General features: G+C 39.2%; 1 protein-coding gene across 4 annotated transcripts in view; it reads left to right on the plus strand.

The window, feature by feature from the left end:
• LOC129358510 (low-density lipoprotein receptor-related protein 1-like) overlaps positions 1 to 24,309 on the plus strand; it is a 99,065-nt gene that overhangs the window by 18,879 nt on the left and 55,877 nt on the right. For all 4 annotated transcript variants that reach the window (XM_055027624.1, XM_055027626.1, XM_055027625.1 and 1 more), the window contains exons 3-6: positions 12,250 to 12,387; positions 17,337 to 17,456; positions 18,270 to 18,398; positions 19,485 to 19,748. In XM_055027624.1, coding sequence (XP_054883599.1) covers positions 12,250 to 12,387; positions 17,337 to 17,456; positions 18,270 to 18,398; positions 19,485 to 19,748 — 651 coding nt within the window. The remainder of the gene's footprint in view (positions 1 to 12,249; positions 12,388 to 17,336; positions 17,457 to 18,269; positions 18,399 to 19,484; positions 19,749 to 24,309) is intronic.

Below are 24,309 nucleotides of genomic sequence, written 5' to 3' on the forward strand. Positions count from 1 at the left end.
ACTAATTAGGTTCACTGCCTTATTAAGGGTGTCATAAGGGGCTGTGAATACAACTGATTTATTATGTAAAAGTGATAAGGCAAAAAAAAAACAACATTCATCAGTTTTCTTTTCAATCATGAGCTTTTTTTTTGTGATGTTCTGTCACATAAAATCTCAGTAAAACATTTTGAAAATTCAGAAATGTCTGAGAGGTAGAAATACTTTTGAAAGGCACCAAAAGTATTTGTGTGTGTATGTTTTTGACCAAATCGGCATGCTGACTTGCATAGAAAGTGTAGCTGCGGTCTAGACATGTGAGTCTCTGAAAGCAGATGTCTGGAAGTCATTAAGAACTCGCCTTAAGGAATGGAGAAACCTGCTGTTTCTCACTACCTGCCCTCCTCACCCTCTCTCAGCTGGGCCAACCTTCCTTGCGGTTTTGCACGACCTTTGTCTCCTCCTGACACTGTGCCAGGCACCTTATCTAAAAGCCGCTCCACACATTTGGGCTGAAAAAAGCAGGTCCCATGAAATTGCTGGCCCTGTAGCTGGAAGCAGTGACGTCGTTAGAAGCTGCTGCAAGAAACACGACAGTATTTATTTGGTACCAGTCTCATCTGGGCTAAGAGAAAAACTTGAGTTTTCTCTAGCGTATTTGCTACCGTTGTTCACAAATTGAACACCCAATTGTTTCATGTGACGTCAGATGTTATAAATCAGCATCTATTGAACGAGGCATTTTAATTGCTGTCACAATTACTGATGACAAATGATGGTCATGTTGTCCATTATTTGCATTATATTCTCAACTTTTTGTGACACGCCAAAGGAGTGGAACATCTTAGCCAGAAGCAGAACCAAGTAAATCTATTCTAATTTGGGTCTGTTTCTCTAAATATACCCATTTCTAAACCTGTGGAAATACGTTCTGGATTTCTTCTCCTATCCAGACTGGCCCTATCTGGGACAAAAACAACATGAACACAATCTGTCACACGCTACTTAACTAGCTTATGGCAAGTTTTCAAAAGCAGGAACATCAAAATATTGTTTCTGAATTGAGACAACTTTTATAGTGTTCAAAGAAAAACAAAAACAACAGACATAGAAAGAACAAAATTCCTTTCTGTCCAAACAAGAAGGTGTAATAAAAAAAAAAAAGAAAGACCCATATAATAATCACTATTGATGCCTTGTTGTGGTTTGAAGGTGTCTTGTTTGATCAAATAAACTAACCTCCCTGTTGAGGCTATATCTGGATGTATCATGTGAGCTAAAACCATCCTGTTTTGTTTCTTTTCTATTTGGAGGACTTAAAGAAACAGCACATGTCCTTGGTTACCCAGTCTTTGAAGCGAGATGTTGTTTCCGTTTACTTTAAGAAAAGGTTTATGTGCTTTTGTCCACAGTGTAACTGTCTAAACTATTCCCGATTGACCGGAGGACGAGTCTTTGTGTTTTCCCACACAGGTGGCTTCTGCATTTGGTTTAAATAACTTTGTTCAGAAGTTTGTGTTCTCTCTCTGCTCGTAAAGCTCTAAGTTAAGTCTGATGTTAGTGTGTATTTTTCTTGTTGTCAGAGTAACAATGACTTTCAGCCAATCCTGATTATTTTCTAAACCTTGGTAGAATCCTGGTTCAGAAGACAAACATAACAACAAGTCAAGCTATGACATGACATCCCAATGCTATTAAAACACTATTTCAGCTGTAAATGAAGCCTGCAGCTTTAACCTTAAAAGCTCTTAAATGTTGCTTAGTTCAAAAGCAGCCAGTTTCCAGACATGTATTCTTCGTCTCATGCACAAATATTTTCATTGAGTTTCCAACCAAATGCTAACAACATATCTAATGTCATGTCATTGCATTGATGTGATCAATGTTTCATAGCTCAACAGGCCTCAACAACTGCCTGGGGCTTTATGGCTCCTGTGAAGTGAGCTCCTGTCCATTTCCTTTCCCATCCCCACAACGTCTTTATAAACTGGGTTACTGGGTCAGATGGACATGGTGGGCAAATGCTAGGAATAAAGCAACAGCCAAAAAATGTGTGCCTGTGCATTTTGTGCAGCATTGTGTGTCATGTTGGATTAATAAGCATCAGCAGAAATATAAAGAGATGTTCACCTGGGTGATTGGTCGCCTACCAGAGTTTGGGGTGTAGGACTGAAGTGGCCATTGAAACTCCGTCCCATGGTGAGGGCAGCTTCTGTCTCGTCTTCAGCTGGTAATTAGAAGATGAAGAACCAGAGCATCACAGGGTTTCTTCAAACGAAAATAAGTGATATGTTAGGCATTTGGTGAATTTACAAGTAGGCTGTGGTGAAATTGTTTCAGCAAAACATGTACACAATCACTGTACTTTACAGAGAAACAACTAACATCTTGTTTTATGATGTCTTTCATAAAACATAAAAAAGTGCTAACGGTGTCCACTGGACAGACGTCTCTGATTGGTATCAAAGTCCTGAAGTCCCTCTTATATTGAGAAGTAAATTTATTGGTTGCTTTGTTTGGTCTATAATATCTCCTGTATCGGTTGCACTATGCATAGTAGGTCTAATTACTCAGCTTGTTTAAGTGTTATTGGGTGATTCTTACTTAGTCAACCAAGCAGAATATTCTATTACACTGTGGAGACTGGCCTGCATGTTTTAAATGATTCCTGCACACCTGATTAAAATTATTTTATGACCTCCTCTCGATGTCATCTAGTGCTGTGGAAGCCTGTAAGTCACCTAGTTAAATAAGTCTGGTGTGTGGCAGCAAGGAGACACCTAAAACATGCCAGACAGCGGTTCCTAATGAACCGCCACAGTAAGAGACTGCAAGGTGCCAATGTTATGTCACTGCAAATCAAACCCAGGTCATCACCCCTCCACCGCCATGCTAACAGTTAGAAGAGGATGTGCTTGTAGTACATTGCTGATCTTCAATTAGTTTTTCTACTGTCCTTTTAGAAAATTGAGAGATTTATTTGGAATCCCTTTCTAATGAGTTATGCTTGCTTTGTAGTATTTCACTTGTACTGGCATGAGTTTAAAATATAACTATAAATCTGGCATGAATATGAGATATATTTCTCTAAGTAACTTGTTTGATCTGACCTTATTGCAGCAGACACACTCAAGCGACGTAAATTACACAAGAAGCAAACAGGAGCTATCATTTTTGAAAAGTAACACCCGCATGGTTGACCAACAGCTAGTGGATATTTGGGACAAATATGAAACATACATTGGCTTCTTTACAAGGCGAACCACTACTAGCTCAGACTCCCGTCACATGAAATGCTGCTCCACAGTGGAGAGCGCCATTTTCCCACAAGGACCTACTTTAGTTGCGACTGCATCTGTTAAAGTTTTGACTCATGGGTCTGGTGCATCTGCTGCCATTTTCAGAATAGTGGTTCTTCTGTTTTTCATGCGTACCTAAGCTCTGTGACCTGAATGAATATCTTATCTCTTTATATAGCTATTCTGTTTAAGTGTGTGGTCAGATGAGTCTGACTCCCCAGTGATAATCATTATTTTTTTAGATGGACAGGGATGAGGGCAGAGTGGAGCTTAGCAAAGGACAATCTGGTGTGTTCAGCCAAGAAAAGATGTAAGGGGTTTAAAACAAAACAAACAAACAAAAAAAGAACAATCTGTAATCTCAGCAGGCTCTGCTTACGGCAGCCGGCCAGACCAAGGGCGCCGCTTAAGGGGACGCGGCACGAACAATTTGAGGAAACACAAAGAAGGACATGAACAATAATAATGTGGTCATTTGCATTTCTAAAGCTGGGGAAAGCACATGCAGAACACCTGGTTCTGCCTTGGGCTACATCTTTCCCGCTACAGCACCTGCATTTTATTAGGAGCTGAAATAAAGTACTGCATCCTGTGTGTAAGCTAAATAATTTAACATCCAGCTTTCCTCTGGCTGACGTTGTTTAACCTAAGTCTCCGCTGGTTTGTTTTCTATTAAGATGACAATTAGTCTCATCCTTCTCTCCTATCCCCCTCAGACCTTTGCTAAGATTTTCCTCTCTGTTACAAGCAGTCACCTGTCTCTTGAATTTATTTTCGATTGCTCCAGGTAAAACAAATAAAAATCACTGTCTGCAGTGGGACTTCGTGGCTAATTCCAACCAAGATTTTTTATTTAGTAGATAATTTAACCTGTGGCTAGAGATGCACGGTAAATTCAGGTGGTCTTTGGTATTGGCTTGAAGTCAACAGTCTGTTCTTGTTTTAATCAGTGACACATCATACATAAGCGTACATAATGTTTAATCTTCCTGTCTGTTTCAGGTCCTTTGAAAAAATATGTGACCTGTGGGTCTTAAAATCCCCAGGTTCATTCAGACTGACACACAACAGCTTCTGCTGTTGTAGCAATGCTAGGCAGGCAAACGGGATTAAGTGCTAATATCAGATGATAAACATGGCTTAAAATGTAATCATTTCCATTTTACTGAAGTGTTTCGACAGGGAAGCTTAAACAAAGTACTTAAAGTGCATTTTTGTACTTTCTTTAGAACTAATATTGTAGTTCTAAAGAAAAATCTGAATCAGCAGGGGTTTTCTTTAAAAATCGGAAATATAAAAAGGCCACAAAATTCTGATTGGTGCATCATCAGGAGTGCAACGTGGCGCGTCGGTCAACTAACTAGCGTCTTTGACATTCATTAAACATTTGTACAACTGCACAGAGACAGAACATAATGCTGGACTCCAGCCTTTGGTAGAAATGTCATCCTTCCTGAATATAACAGGCTCAAGAAAAGACCTGGCAGAGGCAGCGTAGACTGTTTAATACAAAATAACAGTTTTTTTTTATTGGGGTTTTCTATGTTGCTGACGTCTGTTGCCCTTGAATATACACTGAACACATGAAATTGAAAGCTTAAATTACTCAAAACACAAAGTCAACTTCTTCAAAATGTCCTACTTATTTCCTTTGTGTATACTATTTCACTGTGTTTACTTTTATTCTTTTGTAACCAGCAGTTAAAATACATTTGTTTCATTATGTCAGGGCAGTTTTGTGCTGTATGTGTGGCAATATACTTTGCTGATCAAACTGTTTGCTCAGTGGCCGCTCTGCCCTGAAGGAGCACTGCTGCTTGTGTGTTTTGAGAAGACTCAGTTTGTTGTGCTTGTCAGGGGGGGATGGATTTAGCCTTCCTGCTTTGCTTGTAACCCTGCCAGCTGGCCCAAAAGCCCCTCCACCCCCCATGAAGGAATAAAAATGTGCTGTTGATATCTTGGACGGCAAGTAGAGCCAAGGATCCAGCTACCAAACACAGAGTGCAGTGAAAGCATCACGCAGTCTGCCACCGGCGTTAAATCCACGGATCGTTGGAATAAACAACATTTGTGCTGCACATGTCTCGGTGAAAACAAGCACAGTGATCCGCGGCTGTCAGAAAAATGTATATTTAGATGTCGCGCTGTAAATAAAATGCTACAGGTGCTGTTTCAGTGGTAGCTCAGTGTGTTGTTTTCCACCTGTAGACTGAAGCATTTAAAGGATTTCTATCAGAAATATTCAGTGCTGGTGAGCGGATGTTGTTCCTTCCCTGCTTTGTGGTGCTCGCTCTGCTGTCCATAAACTTTTTGAGGAGGCTTTATGGAGGGCAGACATTGAACTACCAACTCAAAGGGGATCCCATCTGTCCACTCTCAGACTCAGCAAAGCATCTTGACTCTGATGCCGTGTCCTGGTTGTTGGGAGTTTTGTTGTGCTGGCAGGACAGGCGAGAGAGGAAGGTTAACGGGTGCCTGAGGGTTGCAACTGAGAAAGGGCCATGTGCATCAAGAGCATAATGCCGAGGCAACAGTCAATGAAAATAAGGACATAAGGGGACAAAAAAACTTTTACTGCCTTATTGATGGAAAAAGAATGACAATGCAGGCAAAGATTAACACAGTTTCATTTACTTAATTGAATCGCTGGTTGATGAGGAGGAATCGTACATGTTTCAGGTCGTAACTTGTGCGTTCACATGTGCATCATACTGGGTACAAATTTACATCCAGAAATTCTCACACATTGGCAATGCACACCTTCCTTAGAGCTTCTGAATGATAGAAAATTTAGAATGAGCTCACTTTTAATGATTTGGTTTACATGTGGAGACAGCTAGAATGACCACATTGACTAAACCATCAATATTCTAATCTATTAATTTCAGTGCTATCACCTTCAAAGCTGCAGAATCTCAAACTAAACTAAAACATGTCGGAACATTTTCTGACCATTATCTTGTGCTGGTAAAAAAAAATTATCTTATGGTAAAAATGGTAAATTTGCATTGCACTTTATCAAGTCTGAGGACTCCAAAGCGCTTACCCTGAAGTCAGTCATTCAAACACATATTGATGGTGATAAGTTGCATTGTAGCTAAAGCTGCCCTGAGGCAGACTGACAGACATAAGTGACCAGACATATTGAAGCTGGTGCCTTTTCATCACTTTTCCCCTGCCGGTGACCTGTTTGCTCCCACCCTCTGCCTGTCAGCCCCAGTCTCACCCCACATGGCTGTGGGTTCAGGTCAGACTTCACATGTGAGGCCGCTTACAATACTGTGGCTCAGCTTGTTTTGCAGGGAGTCGCAGCCGATTTGCATGATCCGAACAATGGCCTTAGTTCTTTGGACCTAGAATAAACTACCCCCAAACCACCTAGGTCCCACAGCCTGGAAAATAGCATGTGATTCATCACTGTGTGCTGCGGCTTAAAGACTCCGTTCGTACAAGGCTTCAAAAATCCTGCATTACCTCAATCTGGTCTTGACGCTTGAAGAATGGCATTGTTCAGAGTTTCTAGCATTGCTTACTCAAAGTGCTTCTCCAGGTAAACACAGAAGGCACAAAGAGGTTGGTTAAATCAGCACATGAAGCAACATGCTGGTCTGCTGGTCATGGAGACAAAGCCCAAAAAGTAGAAAAAAACATGCTCAGATTGACATCAGTGGAAACTTCTTCTTTGATTGAAGAGCAGCAGCGTACACCAAACCATAAACCAACAACATGAACAATGGATGACAGATTGCTTAAATCTAAATTTAAAATTTAAAAACTGAAGACATCCTACTCAATGGAGACAAGGTGTTAGATAAGGAAAGAGGGAAATTTCTGACAACATTTGAGAATATCTCTAGTGATGAGACAGTGTTTTGTTCTTTGTAAAGTTAAATCTCCACCCTTAAACCACTTGCAGTTTCATTTCCGCACTTTTTCGTTGATGCAATAGTAATAATCAGGTTCCAGTCTACCTAAAGGTACACCGTCAACAAAATGCTTGGAGAATGGGGTAGAAACTCTGCAAAGAACAAAGCTTTGAGCTTGCTAACTTGGCTCACTCTCAGTGGAGGGAAGTTGAATGAAATGTTTATTTTAAATTAGCAATGCCTTTTTCCACTGTGACTCCCACCCCAGCTGCCAGGACCCCACTAGAATGAACCCTTTTGTCCACCTTATTTGGACGAAGTGTCCCACATGGTCTTCTGGCTTGGCTCTCTAGTTTTGGTCACTTATACGTTCTGCTTCTTGAGAAACAGCGTTCCTTTTCCGCACGTTGGCTTCCCATTTAAACATTTACTGTAAATGGGTCAGCAGATGTTTACGAAAAAAAATTAAGGGAGGAGATGTAGAAAAAAGAAGATTATAGTAGGGAGCTATATGGACTGTGTCCATGCACAGGAAAGAAAAAAAAAATAGCCATGGAGCCATGTGATTGGTTTAAAATATCGGACTAAGAAGGCATTTTGCTTTACTTTGACAGGTTTTACATTGCAAAGTAAAATTATTAATCTCCCTTCAACTTTTTCACAATTTGTCACTTAACGTTAGCAAAACCTTAAGAATATAGAGCTTGTTGTTGTGATAGACTGACAACAATAGATTTTTTTTTTTTTTAAGGATTTCTTAAAATCCCAGTGACTTTTATTTAGTAGTGACAGGAAAATGGGCTGTGAGAGAGACAGGAGACATGCAGCAACGGTGAACAGGCCAAGAATCGAACCTGTGATAGAGAACTGGACTGGGACCTCAGCACATGGGCTGCATGCTTCGTCCCTGTGCCCCCACAGTGTCCAAAAAAATGTTTTCAAAACAAAAGTGTTAAAGCGGTGACGTGCTACAGTAGTGCCCTATGCTTTAGTCCACCTTGTCAACATGATGTACATGCATATGAGATCTAAACAGATCAGACTTTTGTTGCTCAAGGGCAAATACAGTTTCTGATTTTTGTCATCTGTTTTCTTGTGAAAATCTTCATACTTTACATTTTACAAGGAGAGTGATCAGACAATATATTTTGCACCTTACAAGCGCAGAGATGATGGTGTTATTTTGTTCCGAATAAACAACATATGACTCATAACTCTTCTTGATAGGATTTTTAGTGTGCTAATAACGATCTGATGTGTATAATGTTTGAAATTGTTGTGTCAGTGTTTGGAGAAAGTAGTTACCAGAGAGAATTATGGCCCAAGCATACTGCAGACCTATTGGAAGAAGGGTGCTATGAGTCACTGGGCTGTGCATCAAAAAGTCACAAGACTGGAAATTTCATCCAGGAAAAAAAAAAAAAAAAGAGTTCATGAATATGATCAGGAAGAGACGATCAGTCTATTTCCACTTGAAGTAGCCATGTTCATTGTCTCTGTAGGAACAATTTTCCCTTTATTTGTATTCACTTGCAGAGCCATAAAGCCCCATCTGACAACATTGTAGTGCACCAGGCCTGCATGTCAGTGCATTGGTGTGCTTCTTGATCATATTTTGCTTCTGGGTTACGTGTTTGTACACAGCAGACACAGTGAAGGTGGTTGTTTGGCTAGATGAGCTATAGGTTGCTCCTGCTAGCTTTCTTCCAGCAGCTCTATTTTACTGCTGCACTGTCTCTGGGGATGTCTGCCATGTGCATCTGCCTGTTCAGCAGGCCAACAGCAAAGATGGAGACCATAAAATTATAAGCATTGTGTAAACATAGCTGCAATTTAAATCGCAGCTGCATAATATCATAGATAAGATGTCATATTTTTCCTGTGGTGAATATCACAATGACAAATAAACTTTTTAAAAAATGACATATGGTCTTTGTTCATTCAAGATGTTTTACAGAGGTGCATTTTTATGTTTTTTTTTTTTTTTTTTACCAACAAATTTTCATTAGCCATAAACACACAACCTAGTAATAAAATGTGGATTTTCACTTCAGGATTTCACCAAAAAAAAAGTTTAATAAAGTTTTATAGAAGATAATTCCCCCCCCCCATTTCTTTTTTGTGTGCATATTGCAGTGACATCACAGCAGGGACATTATCTGAGCAGCCAACAGGTTTTACACTACACTAGACATGCAGCATTTGAGGGACATTGACATCGTCTGCACAGATCCTCGGTACAAAAAAAACCTTCCATTTGTTTTGATTTTTCGAGTCTTTCCACATTTTTTTTCTTAAATATCCCAAAAGTCTTTCTGCAGTTTCTAGAATCTGAAAATTAAACTGAGGACACTCACTTAGGATGCCCTAAAGATTTGACTGACACGAATACATTAATCAACTTTGCACATTTTCCACTGAATTGCTGACTAACTGTTTGTTTTTTTTCCGTTTTATTTCTCTTTTATTTGCAAACTTGCAAAGAGGCCTAAAAGGACTCTGGTGTTTTGTGTTACCACTAGAGATCATCTGCATGTTGAAGCTTGTGTTTTTGGGTGTGTGGGTAGATTTAATCTTAAATAATTGTTTTGCAGCTACAGAATAATTAAAGTTAGTATATTAGCAACAAACCACATCTGTAGCAAATTCAAATTTACATAGTCTGCAGGTCTAGTAGCTTTTCAGGTGACTACATCTACGATTAAACAAACATGACAAAATAGATATATTCTTACTTAAAACAGAAAAATTAACATCACAGCAGTAAAAGTGGTTGTGAAAACTTCTCTGCCTTACTCTGAGGGTTTATGCAGGGACAAGGGCAATATACAGAGAGCATTGTGCAGATGTCTGCTTCATCAATCCTGCTTGCTGCTGTAAGGATCCCCAGGTGGGCCAGGAAGGGCAGCATCAGACAGCCACTTTATTTCACTCTGCCTGAGGGAAATTAGTCTAATCTAATGGGAGGGTTTTAGGCAGTCTGCGTGAATAAATAAGCGTACTCTCCGGTTCTTGCTGTGACTTTCTCAATCAAAAGTTTTCCTTCACCCATTTTGCCAAAAGGCTGAGTCGACACTCAGCAGGAAGAATTTGCGTGTTTTGTAAATTAAGTCAAAACAGAGAATTTAAAAATTGAACAGAATATTTAATTTAAATCTGACTTCAATAATTTCTTGTAGATTGCAGACTAAGGTGTTGAAATGATGCATGTGATGCAGCCTGAAATCAGATGCAACACCAGAAGGCTAACGGAGAACGCTATTGATCAGATTCTTAGTTAGATGGATCATGATACACAGCATCTCATAATCAATACCGCCCAGAGTCTCAGTCATGAATCAAATTCCTTTCACCTGCGCTGATGCTTTATGTTTGGTGGTAAATAGCGAACAGAGAGGGATCAAATAAGGGATCAATATTCTGCTGAAGATCTCTTGTTTTATTGGTTTCTATGTGGAGTAGTGTGATATGATTAACCAATTAAATACAATACATAATTTGGAGAAATAAGTTCTTTATTTTTCTTTATTTATAATCTAAATCTATTATGGGTCAAGGTCGGGTGGTTTCCCCTACACATCACATAATGAGCCAAATATGAGTCAGTACGGCTGAGGAGCCACCAAAAGACTGGTTGATTTTTGTCATTAAAAAAAAAGAAAACTAAATCTGTAAATAAACATAGTGATCAACTTCCAAAAGAGTGAAAAAAAGGAATGTTGAAGCATTGAAAGCACATCAAAACCACTAACCAAGACATTCCTCTACTTGGAAATCTGTTCCAGGTTCTTTTTTAAACACAAGTTTCTCTTGGCCTTTTTTGTGTTTTGTGGTAGATACAGTTGAAGACGGTTGGAGGAAGTATATTGGCAGCATCATGAGTGACCAAGGCTCCCTGATGTTTGTGGGGAGCGAAGGCTGGTCCAAGTTTGTAGCCATCAGAATGGAAAGAGGAGCATGCTCTGATTATTCCTGTTTGTGCTTACAATATGTGGATGGGAGTGTGTGCGCACGCACGTGCATGTGTGTGTGTGTGTGTGTGTGTGGGGGGGGGGGGGGTGTGTGGGTGTGTGTGTGTGTGTGTGTGTGTGTGTGTGTGTGTGTGTGTGTGTGTGTGTGTGAATCATCTGCGTAGGAAACAAATGGCACCAGGATGCAGTCGTGATGTTTTTCCTGCTCTTGGTTTCAGATATTTAGCACACTTTCAGCCGTCCTGTTGAGTCCAGGCCTGGTCAGGTCAGGATTGTTTTAGTAGCAAAAGAGGAGCCAACATAATATTAGGCAGGTGGTCATAATGTTATGCCTGATCTGTGTGATTGGTAATGGAGTTCTACATGCCTTTTCATTCCTTCTCTGCGTGTCTGTTTGTTTTTTTGGTTGTTTTTAAAAACAGGATGGTGTCATTTTGCTTTTCTCCATGAAGCAATTATTTTCTTCACCAATAACAATCTGGCCTTGAATGACGATGCTGAGCGGTGCACATTAGCACACTGACACACAAAAGCAAAACACACACACACATCCAGGTGGACAAATACAAAACATTAAAAAAATAACACAATGCAACTGATCATTTCTTAAATTGTAATTCATTTTTTTATGCATGAAAAATAGAGCTGTGTGCTGATACCTTTTGTCTTCCTGTGCTGTTTTGGAGCATGTTGTTTGGTTTTATCTCTGGGGAAAAAAGTAAATGGAAGCATAAAAAAACCACAAAACATAATTTTAGATGAAAGGTACACTGATGTGTTGATTTGAGATCAAAGAAAGGTTTTCTGACAATGTGCCGCATGATTCGCAGAGCCGCAACTCCAACATGAAGAAAGACTGAAGGAGTAAAAAGGTCTTTATGTTAAGCATTTTATTGGCAAGACACATTGATTCCACAGCAAAACATACATCACATAGTTTTTGCTCAATAACAGCAAAAAAGATTAAAAAAGGTTGCTGTTTTGTTTTTTTGTTGTTTTTTTATAAACTTGACTCTATTTCCAAGAAATGAATCCTTAATTTGTCAGTTTTGTTCAGTTGTATTTCACATAGTTCAACTCAGCAGCTCCCTTCGTCCCTGTATGCTAATCGCTTTTGTTGCCATGTTCTCTCAGGTCCACACAGCACGGTTTCACGCTGCCCACCCAACGAGTTCCAGTGTGGGGGGACAGAGCTGTGCATCCACATGAGCAAACTGTGCAACGGCATCTCAGACTGCACTGACGGCTGGGATGAGGGACCCCACTGCAGAGGTAATGCCATGTTCATCACCAAGCTGTAAGCATTTTCAAATATGAAATATGCATTTGGACAACTGGATTAACATTACAAGGTCTGTGTTAAAGGCTGCATAATGTAACTTATTAAGACTGCTGTGAATGTTGGACGTTCTCAGCGTGGAACGAAGTTGAGTCTTTTTATTCGTTCAGCACAAATTGGGGAAGTTGCTGTTCTGAAACTTAAAATTGGGAACCTGTTTATGATGACTCCAAACAATATCATGTCTTTTTAAAGAAATTGCTGACAGAAGTCAAAACAAATGAGAACCAAAATACGAAAAAAGCTGAAATAAACACATTATGCTTAAAATCTAAGGGAGCAAAAGTAAAATGTTGACCTTTAATGTCAACAACCAGAAAAAATCTGATACCACAACAACTCAGCAGATGTAGAAAATGCTTTCAGAAATCTGTGCCAGTCTTGCATTAGTTGTTGTTAATTTTTGAACATATTTTGCCGTATTTTGATCCTGTCCACACTAAAACAAACTATTTAAAAAATAATAATAATAATAATTGCAAGTCCACCACTATGCAATGTCTGTCTTGCCCTTTAGTAATGTAATCATGTGGGTTTAAGTAAATGATGCTTCAGCCTTCTTTGATACTGCAGCAAGCTTTGATTTGAACTCCAGCTAAGACTCTTGCTATTTTATGCAGATGCTCTGTGTGCACCAATGAAGATTTGCTCACTTCAACATGGAGGATTCTTCAAGTGACTGTCATGCAGCAGACATGGCCATATTTTCTAGTTATGTAGTGATAATAATTATATAACGCAATTGAACACATCAGAAACTTTTCCTTCCAGTTATTTCTACTGAGGTTTTTTTAAAGTTTGATTTTTTTGTTTTGTTTTTGTCCTTCATTTAGATTCAGGCAAATTACTTCCTGAAATCTTCAGGAAATGTTTTTTTTTTTAGATGTTGCTTTGCTGTTATGATCAAAAGATGCCTGATGAGATCAATGCACTTCAAAATGTATTTTAAAGTGAACAGTTGCATTTGTCTTATTTAGAAGTCAGGAGAGAATTTGAGAAAATCCATAATGAAGTCATGATTTGACATAAGTTTATCTATTCAGGTGTGCCACTCTAAAATGTAAACATGTCTTCCACTGAGAGATTACATGTGGAAAACTTTGAGAGGGGGAGGCTGCTTCAAGTCTGAATATAATCTTTATCAGCTAAGATGGTTTGTTTTGCATTCCTTTCTCTTTCTACTGGTTAAAGAAGATGCAGGAAAAATGAAAAAAAAAAAACATAACTTTTTTCCTATCCATTAAACCATTTGGGACAAGGCCTGGCCTACCCTGTCTAATTTTGCTGCAGAAAGCGTATGTACTCGTAATGTATGCTTTGCTATGTTCATTGAATTCTTCATGAATTCCTGCAAAGATTGTTGTTCCTGTGTGCTCAACATCACTCGGTGACTTTCCTGAAGAGGGTTATTCTTTGTGTACAATTCAGCCCTGGACTCATCCAGAATGAGGAAAAAATACCTCAGATGCAGAAATATCTTCAGACTGGATAACAGCTGTGTGCTGAAAGTCCACCAGCTGAACTGGGAAAAAGAACAGTGAGCACCAGTGAGCCCCTCTGCGGGTCACTGAGAGGTCGGACAATAAGGTCTGGTGCTCAAAATGTGATTCTACTCTAATCCACTGTTCTGGCCTGAGATGCTGACAGACCACAATTTTTACTTCTTTGAATCCCCCCCTTGTTTTTTTCTTCTCTCACACTTTTAATTCAATGTTTGGCAAACCCCAAGTTCGCACAGCGAAAACCATTCAGCTTCAAACCAAAAACTTATTTATTTTTTTTCTCCATTTCTCTAGTTTGGTTTTTGTTATTTTATTTTGCTTTGAGATTTTTTTATTGCTTTTATTTCGGGCCCTTCAGAAATAATGAAACAACCAGAATCAGCCAAACAAAAATGTGAAGTAAATAAGTTCTCAAAACATCCCCTCTGTTCATTATTTATTAGTTCCTTGTCAGAAAAGGAGGAGCTATAAGTGAACACTTATCTAATCCTGCCCCAAGATTTTTTTTAATTTAAGCAAATATAAAAAAGTGGATTTTAAAGTGATTATTAATATTTATGTTCCTTATTTATGTCTAATTATTTTAATTGATGAACAAATACTATTTCAATAGACACAAGACCAGAAAATTGTTGATATCGAAAAGAAAATTGTTTACCCATTTATCCGTTTTCAGGGTTTCCCCAGTGTATTATAAGCCTGGTGGGCCACCAGGCTTTACTTGTGTCCCCACCAGGCTAAGCATTGCTTATTTATTTAAGTCTTTTTAAAATATTTGCATTCTTTAAGACTTTGTAGATGGTATTCAGATGTTAATCGTCCAATCTTTCAATAAAACATGACCATCAAATTTCATGTCAACTTTAAACATTTTTTAACTCAAAAACATGATGGGCCGCTGGATGAATGACTGTTCTGAACCCAACCACTGGGCTTAGGAAACCTTACTTCCTATTGGTCGAGTCATGAAGAAAAATGGTTAAACAAAGCTTAATAATGCTACCTCCGACTACGTTTTAAACCTAAATGGTGATTTCTCTGCAAAAGGTAATTAATCCACTTTCATGTTCTATATTTCACCCACTGCCACACCCAAAAACCTGCAATGTATACAAATGGTTGAATCATCATAAGTGGCACTCAGTTCATTTTTGTGACAGGACTTGATGTTTAAAGAATGGAATTAATTTCTTCAGCTTACAAAGACTGTCTTTATATGCCAACATTCATGGAGGCATGGGAAGCAGAAGAGATGGAGCTCTTGGGTTTCTTTGAACACAAAACAGATTAGAAGATTTTGAGGGAATGATAACACCAGTATTTTGTTGCAGGTCGTTTGCTTGATAAGAAGGATTTTAAACCAAAAATAGCATGTAGTTTCAGTTGCTCCAAAATAAACACTCTGTGTCACAGAGGGTTGTTTACATTGTTTCCCTTAGTGGTTTTCTAAAACTGTCTTTGTTGCTCAGACTTGTTTTGGAAAATCCTGGGCCTGTCTGTAATTTGAACTGTGGTTTTCCCAGCAGGCCTTAGGAGTGCAGTGGGAAGACCTGCGTATGCCCCATGTATTTAGTAAATGAACAATTCGGTGGTGTTGAGGTGCAAGTGAAGTGGTACACATTCCCACGTTGAGTAGATGAAGAGCTGCGGACATAATATGAAAATGCACCAGAGGAAGAAATCAGTTGGTTTTTGTGGGTTAGCTGAGCATTAAACTCCTGTTCAGGTTCAAGTCGACAGCGAAAGTGTGGAATTCCTAAGTTGGTAGCTGGGCGGTGTGAAGAGGAGGCTTTTGATCGCATCTCAGCCTCGAGATAGGGTGTTGTTTTTGACTGAATAAGTCGACCAGTATTCCCGGGCAAAGTGATTCACTTATGACTGGTGGATCTCAAGTGGGTTTGACATAACTCTGGTTGTTTGACTATGAGTCAGAGTGTCCACTTTACACATCACAGGATGTGCACTTCACTGTTAAAAACCGCCTTAGGTTTCGATATGAGGTTGTTCCTCTTATAGAAACCTTTATGAGGTTTCTGTATGAAACCCAAGCTTAGGTTTCATAAGAAAACCCGATGTATGCTTTGGATTCTGTCAGCCTTAGCATAAACTCAGTGATTTCTCTTTTTACATCTAATATCTGCAGTCCTTCACTCTTTCTATCTTGTGCAATTCATTTTAGGGCACAAAATAGATAAAATTGCAAACTTTGTCACAGTGCAGGAATCACAAATAATTGCTTGGATGCAGCATTTGGGAGTCGAGGATATTCCAGGTCCTTAAAATGTCTTTAAAACTTTGCATTGGAATAATATATTGGTCAAAATGAAGGAAATTTAGCAAACAGGAAATCTTTGATCTCGACAAGCCTGAGATCTGATGTCATTTTCTGAAACACACATGACATTTTCAATATTTTAACAATAGATAAATTAATTTCAGTATTTTTCAGGTATAGAAAAATTAAAAATGGGTATGGTAGACTTTATTCAGTCTTCATTGTCAACATGTTGTGTCCAGCTTTACTTACTTATGAACTTCCATGTTCACTTATTTTCCCATATTTCCTTTTTTCCCTCCTTTCTTTATTGAGTCTTATCTGTCTTGTTTCCTTTGTTCATTCCTCATTACCCCACTTCTCATCCCTCATAAAAATTTTCACTGTCTTCCTTTTTCCTTTCTTCCTCAACACTTTTCTCCTTCTTTCCTTTCGTATCACTTCCTTCTGTGCTTTCTTTGCCGCGACCTTCATTTTTCCCCCCCCTTTTTTGTGAACAACATAGTTTTTTTTCTGTACCTTAAAAATACTTTGGTCTTCTTTCTGGGATTTTCTTCATTTGAAGAAGAAACACAGATCATATCTCCTGACAGTTTACACTGGGCTGACTCTAATTTATCGGGCGTCTTTGCTGGCGACAGCCATGAACCGACACATTATGTTATCCTTTAATATTATCCTCACAGCCTTGGGGATTCTCAGGAGAAACAATTTCTCAGAGAAAACAATGTTTTAATCATTCAATCCACAAAGTTAGTGTCGCCTCAGGGAAATAGCCTTTCGCCTCTATTGCAGGACAGTGATGAGATTTTATATCAACGGGGACAAAGAGCTCATGTCGCTGTGACCTTTTGCTTTTCTGATGGGGTCATAAAGCAACACATCCATCCATCCATCCATCCATCCATCCATCCATCCATCCATCCATCCATCCATCCATCCATCCATCCATCCATCCATCCATCCATCCATCCATCCATCCATCCATCCATCCATCGGACTCATTCTGTAAATATTTTAGTGACACGAAATGCATTAATAAAGTCCTGCTTGTGCTTTTATGTGGCTCATCCATTCACTCCTGTCCTCCTCTGTCTCCCTTCAGTCTACATATCGAACTGCTCGATCACCGGCTGTCAGGAAAAGTGTGCGGTCACCCCACAGGGTCCGGCTTGCTACTGTAAGAGCGGCTATGAGATCAGCTCTGATGGAAGGACATGCAAAGGTGAGTGGTTTATCTTTACAGAACCTCCTAATGCCTGTGGATTTAGGAAGTAATAATCATTTGGTAGCTATGTATGAAATACTTACAGTGAATTGAACTTTTTTTTTTTGCATTTGCACAAGCATCCGCTGCAACTCTTTGAAGAATCCACTAACTTTAATTTTAAACTGTCACTATGTCTAGAGAGTATGAGACTGATAATCTGTGAAAAAGTCAAACTCCTCTGCCTCCTCTCTGTGGGTTTTCTGACATCTGCAGAAATTCACCACTCCGAGTCAGAAACAACCAGTCAGAGTTAGGAAGAGGCTCTTACCAATGTCGGTCATCCTCATGCGCTTTTTGCTACACTGTGCTCCTTTCCCACGATGCAACAATAATGCTAAGGCTAGTTAGCATCATCAGTAGCATGACTACTGATGATGGCAGAAAAACGGTTGTCCTGTAATTTTTATTTATTTTTCTGCCATTACATCAGCTGCATCACATACAGGAGCTTGATTCACAGCGCTAAGACCTCCCTCCAAGAAACTGGGAATGTGTGTGAGTGGTGCCTTTTAGCAAAAGGGGTTACAGAGACTTTGTAAATGGTACAATTATTTAAGTTTTTAATTCTAGACATAATTATGGACCACATAAAAAAACTGTATCACAGAAAACAAATAGTCTTAAAGTTTTTAAGATATGTTAGTTTTGCATTTCCACCTGCTATGGTCTTTTTCATAGAGCTTGGATCTCTTTTTGGCTCGTTCCTACCTGAAACACATGCTTTAATGAACACTGTGGCCATCTGTGCTTTTTTTTTTTTTGGCTCAGACTTCGATGAGTGCAGTGTTTACGGGACCTGCAGCCAGACCTGTACAAACACCGAAGGCTCCTACACCTGTTCCTGTGTGGAGGGCTACCTGCCGCAGCCAGACAACCGCTCCTGCAAAGCCAAGAATGGTGAGAATCAACAGGAAACAGTGTCTATCTCTGTTCAGGTCTGGACAGGTGTGCCCTTTTTTAGTACAGTCAGCAGGGTTTCTTGTTAGTCTCAATGAAAATCAAATCTGGTTTATAATAGTTTCCCAGTCTGGGTAAGGCTGTGTGGAAAACCGGTTGAGTTTCAGGACTGTATTCTCTTTTTTACTATCTGAAAGACAAAAATTTGAATTAGTGCTAGAATAGAATGAATTGCACATTAATTTATTCATAAATAACTTTCTTTATCTTAGATTTGTAGTAACAAACTCAATGTTCTTGTCTAGTTTTTTTTTTTTTTTTTTTTTTTTTTTTTGAGTAGATCCAAGCATTCAGAAAGTCAAGTAATGTGAATTCATATTTTTGGCCTCTGGTTCCCTCTTAGAGCAGGCTTTTAAAGCTGGACTTATAGATCTGGTTTATACCAAACAGAGTTCCAGAAAAAATACTTTGGGTTTTTGAGATGCCAACTGAGAATCTAGTCACAACGGCAGCCATTTATAATTTTTTTTCTATTGCTGTTTTTAGGATCTTGATAACCGAACCTTTATTTTTTAAACCAGGTCTGGTGTAGATGTAAGTAAGTGCGACTCGCCGTAGTGAAAGACTTGTGGGGTCTAAATGAACCCATCTCATAAGACCCCTGAAGGGTTAAAGAGCCCTTCTTCAGCCCTAATTGACATGCAAATGGCATCAAAGTGATCTAAGTTTGTCTAGATGTCAGAATAAAGGGTGGACTAAATTTGAAGCGGTTTCCGATTTTTTATTGTCTCAATTTTTGAAACATAATCATCTTTATTAGGAAGGTGTCTTATACTCAAATATTCATAATAATTCTAGAAAAAATTCCCATAAAAATCTAGAAAATTATTGTGAAATGTTTGGAGCTTTGCATTGAATTGGAAAACGTGTTGGCGCTTCCTTGTTGCCCCAATTTGTGTTTTTCACTGAGAGAAACTGTGCAAATATAAATTATACAAATAAGAATGAGGAAACCCATGGAATAAACTGGATCATTTCATGCTCCTCCTGTCAGCTGTCGGTAATATCCCTGTGCTGTGTTTTCAGTTCCGGTGGAGCGGCTGCCTGTCCTCCTGATAGCCAATTCCCAGAACATCCAGGCCACCTCCCTGAGCGGCTCCACGGTCCACAGCCTGCTGTCCACCAGCACCAAACAAACCACAGCCATGGACTTTGTTTATGCTAAGGAGACAGTCTGCTGGATCCACATGGGAGACACCCCCTCATCCACACACCTCAAATGCGCCTCAATCCCAAACCTGAAGAGTTTCACCGAGGAAAGAGTCATCAACATTTCCTTCAGCCTTCAACGTAAGCACCGCTTATGACTTCAAATAACTTGACAATGGTCTTGTATACAACCAAAGCGAATAAAAGCAAAATAATTATCGGGGTTCCCTTCATACGAGCAAAGCAAACATTCACAGCCGAATGATCAGCAGAAATATGATATAGTTATCAAAGAGTACATATGGCCACCATCTACATGTAAGATTCTTTTCTCTGCGTTAATTGATTATACAATATACAACTTTAGTGGGTTTAACAAAAAATAAGGATTTCTAATCCACACAGGTTCAAATATTTACATACACTCCCACTAATATCAGGTCAAATGTTCCTCAGGGAGTGATGCTTCAGTGGCGTGCTTTTTGCAGTCATCAGTAAAATTCTGGTTTATTTAAGGAGGAATAGTTTTATGAAAGAGAACATCTAATTTGGTTTGATTCTGGCACCTGACCAACTTTGAGCATGGTCTGTTCGTTTTCAGAAATGTTGACATTAGGGCCTTTCCAGAGGATTTATCCAGCTTTGACCTGCTTTTCATGGGATCTTGGTCCTGTTGAAACAAACACTTGTATAGTCATTTAGTTTAATCAGGCAGCACTGCAACCTCAGGGCATAACTCTGCCACCATCGTGCTTAACATTCACTTCAGTGCGACTTCGTTTCGAAGCCTCAACCCGACTCTAAACTTTTTATTATTCACTTTGGCTGAAGATCTCTGTTTTTGTCTCATATGACTAGCACACTGTTTTCCAGAAAACATCTTTGCTCCACTGATTGCACAGCTGCTGCTTTCAGCTGAGCTCGTAGGTGAAGGTTTTGTAGTTCCAGCTTTGTTCTGGTCATCACCTTCTAACACCTGACTGCAGACTCTCGTGTTCCAGCAGTTTCCAGTCGAGCCGTGTTTTTTCCTGAAAAACATGATCATATTTTATCTGAGAGGGTTAGATTCGGTCAGATGGTTGATATTTGGGTACAATTTGACAATTATCCTGAACACGCCTACAAAAACAGACTGCTTGAAAGTCAGGTCAGTGGGAGGAAACCAGACAATTTAAGTAAGTTAAATATTCATGGCAGGGTAATTTTCCACATGCAGAAAAGTCTGCTTTAACTGTGACTGGAAGTGAAATTAAACCACACCTTTATTCTGTTCAAGAATTAAATAAGTTTGAAAAAAAGTGTACCAAAATGTCACTAAAGTAGAGCTGGGCTTAAACCTCTCAGTGAATAGACACCCTGAGACTTTCTTCTGCCCCGTCTGCAACCTGTGAATCATAAATATTATGACAGCACATTAAAAGCAGCTGTTCTTTTCCACAGCTTAAGTTTCGCTTCACAAAAACACGGGTGAGTCTTTTCTCCCATTTGCAAAAAAGAAACTTCTAGAAAGACAAAAAGATCTAAGAGGCCGGCCTGAATGCAGACGTGTGCTCTCACTTGTTCGTAGCTGCGTGCAGGCCAGAAAAAAAAAAAAAAACACGCCCACATCCTCGTCCCCTTCCTCGCCTTTATCATCCCTCTGCTGCTCCAGCCAGGTGCTCTTTGTCATGTTGACGCTCGGCTGCTGCGGCCGGCTTGTCTTCAGCAAGTTGATGAAGAAACTGTGAATAGAGTGAGCTTATCATAAAAAGCCTTTAAGTGTTTGATGCTTTGAGAAAGTAGCTTGCAGAAAGTTATCAGTCCTGCTTATCGGCAAACACAAATCCGGAATAATGAACATTAAACATTATTCTCAACTCTATTGTCCATCCCTGCTTTTCCCTGTGATCCCCTAATCCTCTCAATAAAGTCTGCATAAGAGAGAAGGTTAAAGAAGTTTAATAAAGGCGATTTCCAGTGAGACCCCATTGTCAGACACACAGTACAGGTTTAATCTGGATGAATGCATGAAGGAGCAGCAGAAGAGGATGTCTGATTTTGGTTTGTGTGAGAACAGCATTAATGAATGAAACTGTTAGCATGTGCTAGGAGCTAATAGCTTTGAGCTGGTTTGCAGAAAATAAAAGAAAAGTCTTGGAATACACCTGGCTGAACTTTGAGTATGCTCCATTTCTGATTTCTTCACCTCATTTCACGAGCAATTGCAAGTTCATAATGCTAATTTAGGAGCTACTGAAATAGGATTTTCTTTTTTCCTAATGGTACATCTGGGGAATCAAATTTGTTGCAGCTGCAAGGAAAATATCAAATACTTTTATTGCAGCTGCAACTCTATTAACACTAAGAATTAGAAAATACTGCACTATAAACATGGCTTTATGTCACTGCCTTCTCTCCATCCTTTTTGCCTGTTTTTCTTTTCTTCAGGCCATTTGCTTCCTTCCTTTTTTCTGTTCTCACTTGTGTTCTTATTTTAGTCAGTTCTTGTTTCCATTTTTTTCTGCCTTTCCAGATGTGCTTATTTTCATCCTTCTTTGTGACTTTTTATCATTTATCTCTTTCCCTTGTTCCTTCTTCATTTTGTCTTTCTTTCTTTTCTTCTGTTTTGGCCAAAGCCAGCTCCTCCCATGTTTGTTATTCCCTACTTTTCTGTGGTGTTCACTACTTTCTTTCCTTTTGTCCATCTTCCTTTTCTCATTCTGTCCTTCCTTAAGATACATCTGTATTTGGTTTTTGCAGCTCCCTGTGTCTAGCAGGTAGCGTCATTAGGTATAACAAAGTTATCCCTACTGGTATTTCCTACTAGAAAATAGTTTAACTGGACTCCTGAAGTCCAAAGCAAATGGAACTGGGTATTATTTATTCATGAGAAATGTTTCCATGCTGAGCTGTGATGATTAACTTTGGCTGAATAATATTGTTTTTGCTTTAATTGTGCAGCCGCTTTTATTCATCAAATCCCTCTCACAACACCAGAGACCGGAGAATAAAATCAATGTCAACCAAACCTAATTGTTCAGAATTAAAACAAACAAAACTGCTATTGTTGTTATGAGTTTTTGTTGTTTTGTTTTTTTAATTCAAAACACTCCCTCGCTTTGGATTGCTAATCAATTCTTTTATATTTGTACAAGTCTGTGCTCAAGGCTGAAACCCATATAGTTTCCTGCTTGCTGCAGAAAATTTGACCGTGAGAAAAAATCTTGAATGATAAAAGCTCAAAAACATATTTCAGCTTTTTAAAAATATATTGGAACTGATTACATGTTTTCTCATCTTGCCCATGGTCTTCCTGTTTCTTTGAGGCAATAATTGCAAACCAACCAGACCTGCAGAGACTTGTCTCTGTTCATACGCCCTCTCCGTGTGGCCACAGATTCAACATGACAGGTTTTACTTACTCTGTAGGTCAGTGGTGAAATGAAAAGTCCAAATGATGGCAGATTTGTTTTCCACTTGCTTGCACCTTGTCATTTGGAAGCACAGTTTGTTTCTTTCATTCTAAATAATATCAGACAAGCGCAGACTGGAGAAAACTGTTACACAAGGAGGTTAAAGCACATTTGGCATTCATAAATAAATCCCCCTAATCATCCTGCGCTGTCTCAAACATAAAGCACCAGATTTTGTAGAGTTACATTTTTGTATTGTACTTGTAATTCAAATTAAGAGGCTGCTGCTGTGATCCAGCTGCTCTTGCTGAAGATTTGACTGCTTACAAGTGATGAATCAAATTAAGAGGGAGTTAAATTTGCGGTAAATTCCTTCAGCTACATCTGGATGCTCCTCGCCGGTCCTCCAAGCTCACTAACGCCCCCACAGGCACCTTGCGGCTAAGTATTGACAGACTTATAGACGTATGTTTGAGAGCCCACACGGACAAAATGCAGAAGCGACTGCGTTGAGGAGCATCATCTGTTCACAACAGAAGATGAAGGAAGTAATAGACAGACATCGAAGCTGCTTCATCTAAGAGAGAATATTGCAGCTTAATAAAAGGGTCTATATTTAATATTCCTGTTCGAATGTATTGAATAATGAGACATCGATCTAATTCGAACAAGTGTTACATAAGGGTAAGATAGTTGATGTTTGAATTTTTATATTTAGGATTGCTGAGACAATTGATGTGCAGCCAGATGCTCTGTAAAAAAAAAAAAACAAGTACAAAAAACATGCAATATGAATTTTCTCATCTTCTTCAATTATGTGAAATGAATCCCCCGGCTGAAGAGTTAATCTTTCCTGCGCAGGCAGAGTGTTAGCGAGGAGGAGGAGCAGGTTTATGCTCGCAGTCAGCGTGGAAGCATCCAGCAGCAACCAATGGCAGGGGTGAACATTACAGGAAGTTATGCACATGTGGTTGGAGTGAGTCAAGACCTCAGTATGCCACAGATGAGCAGTCCAGATGTTTACCCTCCCCCTCTTCATGCCCTTGTCTTTCATAGCGATTACTTTTACTGTATTTTGTCAGACTCTTCATCATTGATTTGTAGTCAGAAAGCAAACACAAACTCTTGGTCCATATTCAAGTGTTTCCTGTCATTTATTGTGACAAACAACCAAATCAGATGCATGATTACATAGAGGAAAAGAAGACGCATTGTGGATTTTTGTTTTGCCTCCTTGACTCTCATACCGCTAAATTAAATTCAGTACAATCTGTTCCCTTCAGATGTCACAGAATTAGTAATAGAGCTCA

This window comes from Poeciliopsis prolifica, unplaced genomic scaffold (assembly GCF_027474105.1).
Source record: "Poeciliopsis prolifica strain line A6 unplaced genomic scaffold, Auburn_PproV2 SCAFFOLD003, whole genome shotgun sequence".
In the NCBI taxonomy this organism is placed as follows: domain Eukaryota; kingdom Metazoa; phylum Chordata; class Actinopteri; order Cyprinodontiformes; family Poeciliidae; genus Poeciliopsis; species Poeciliopsis prolifica.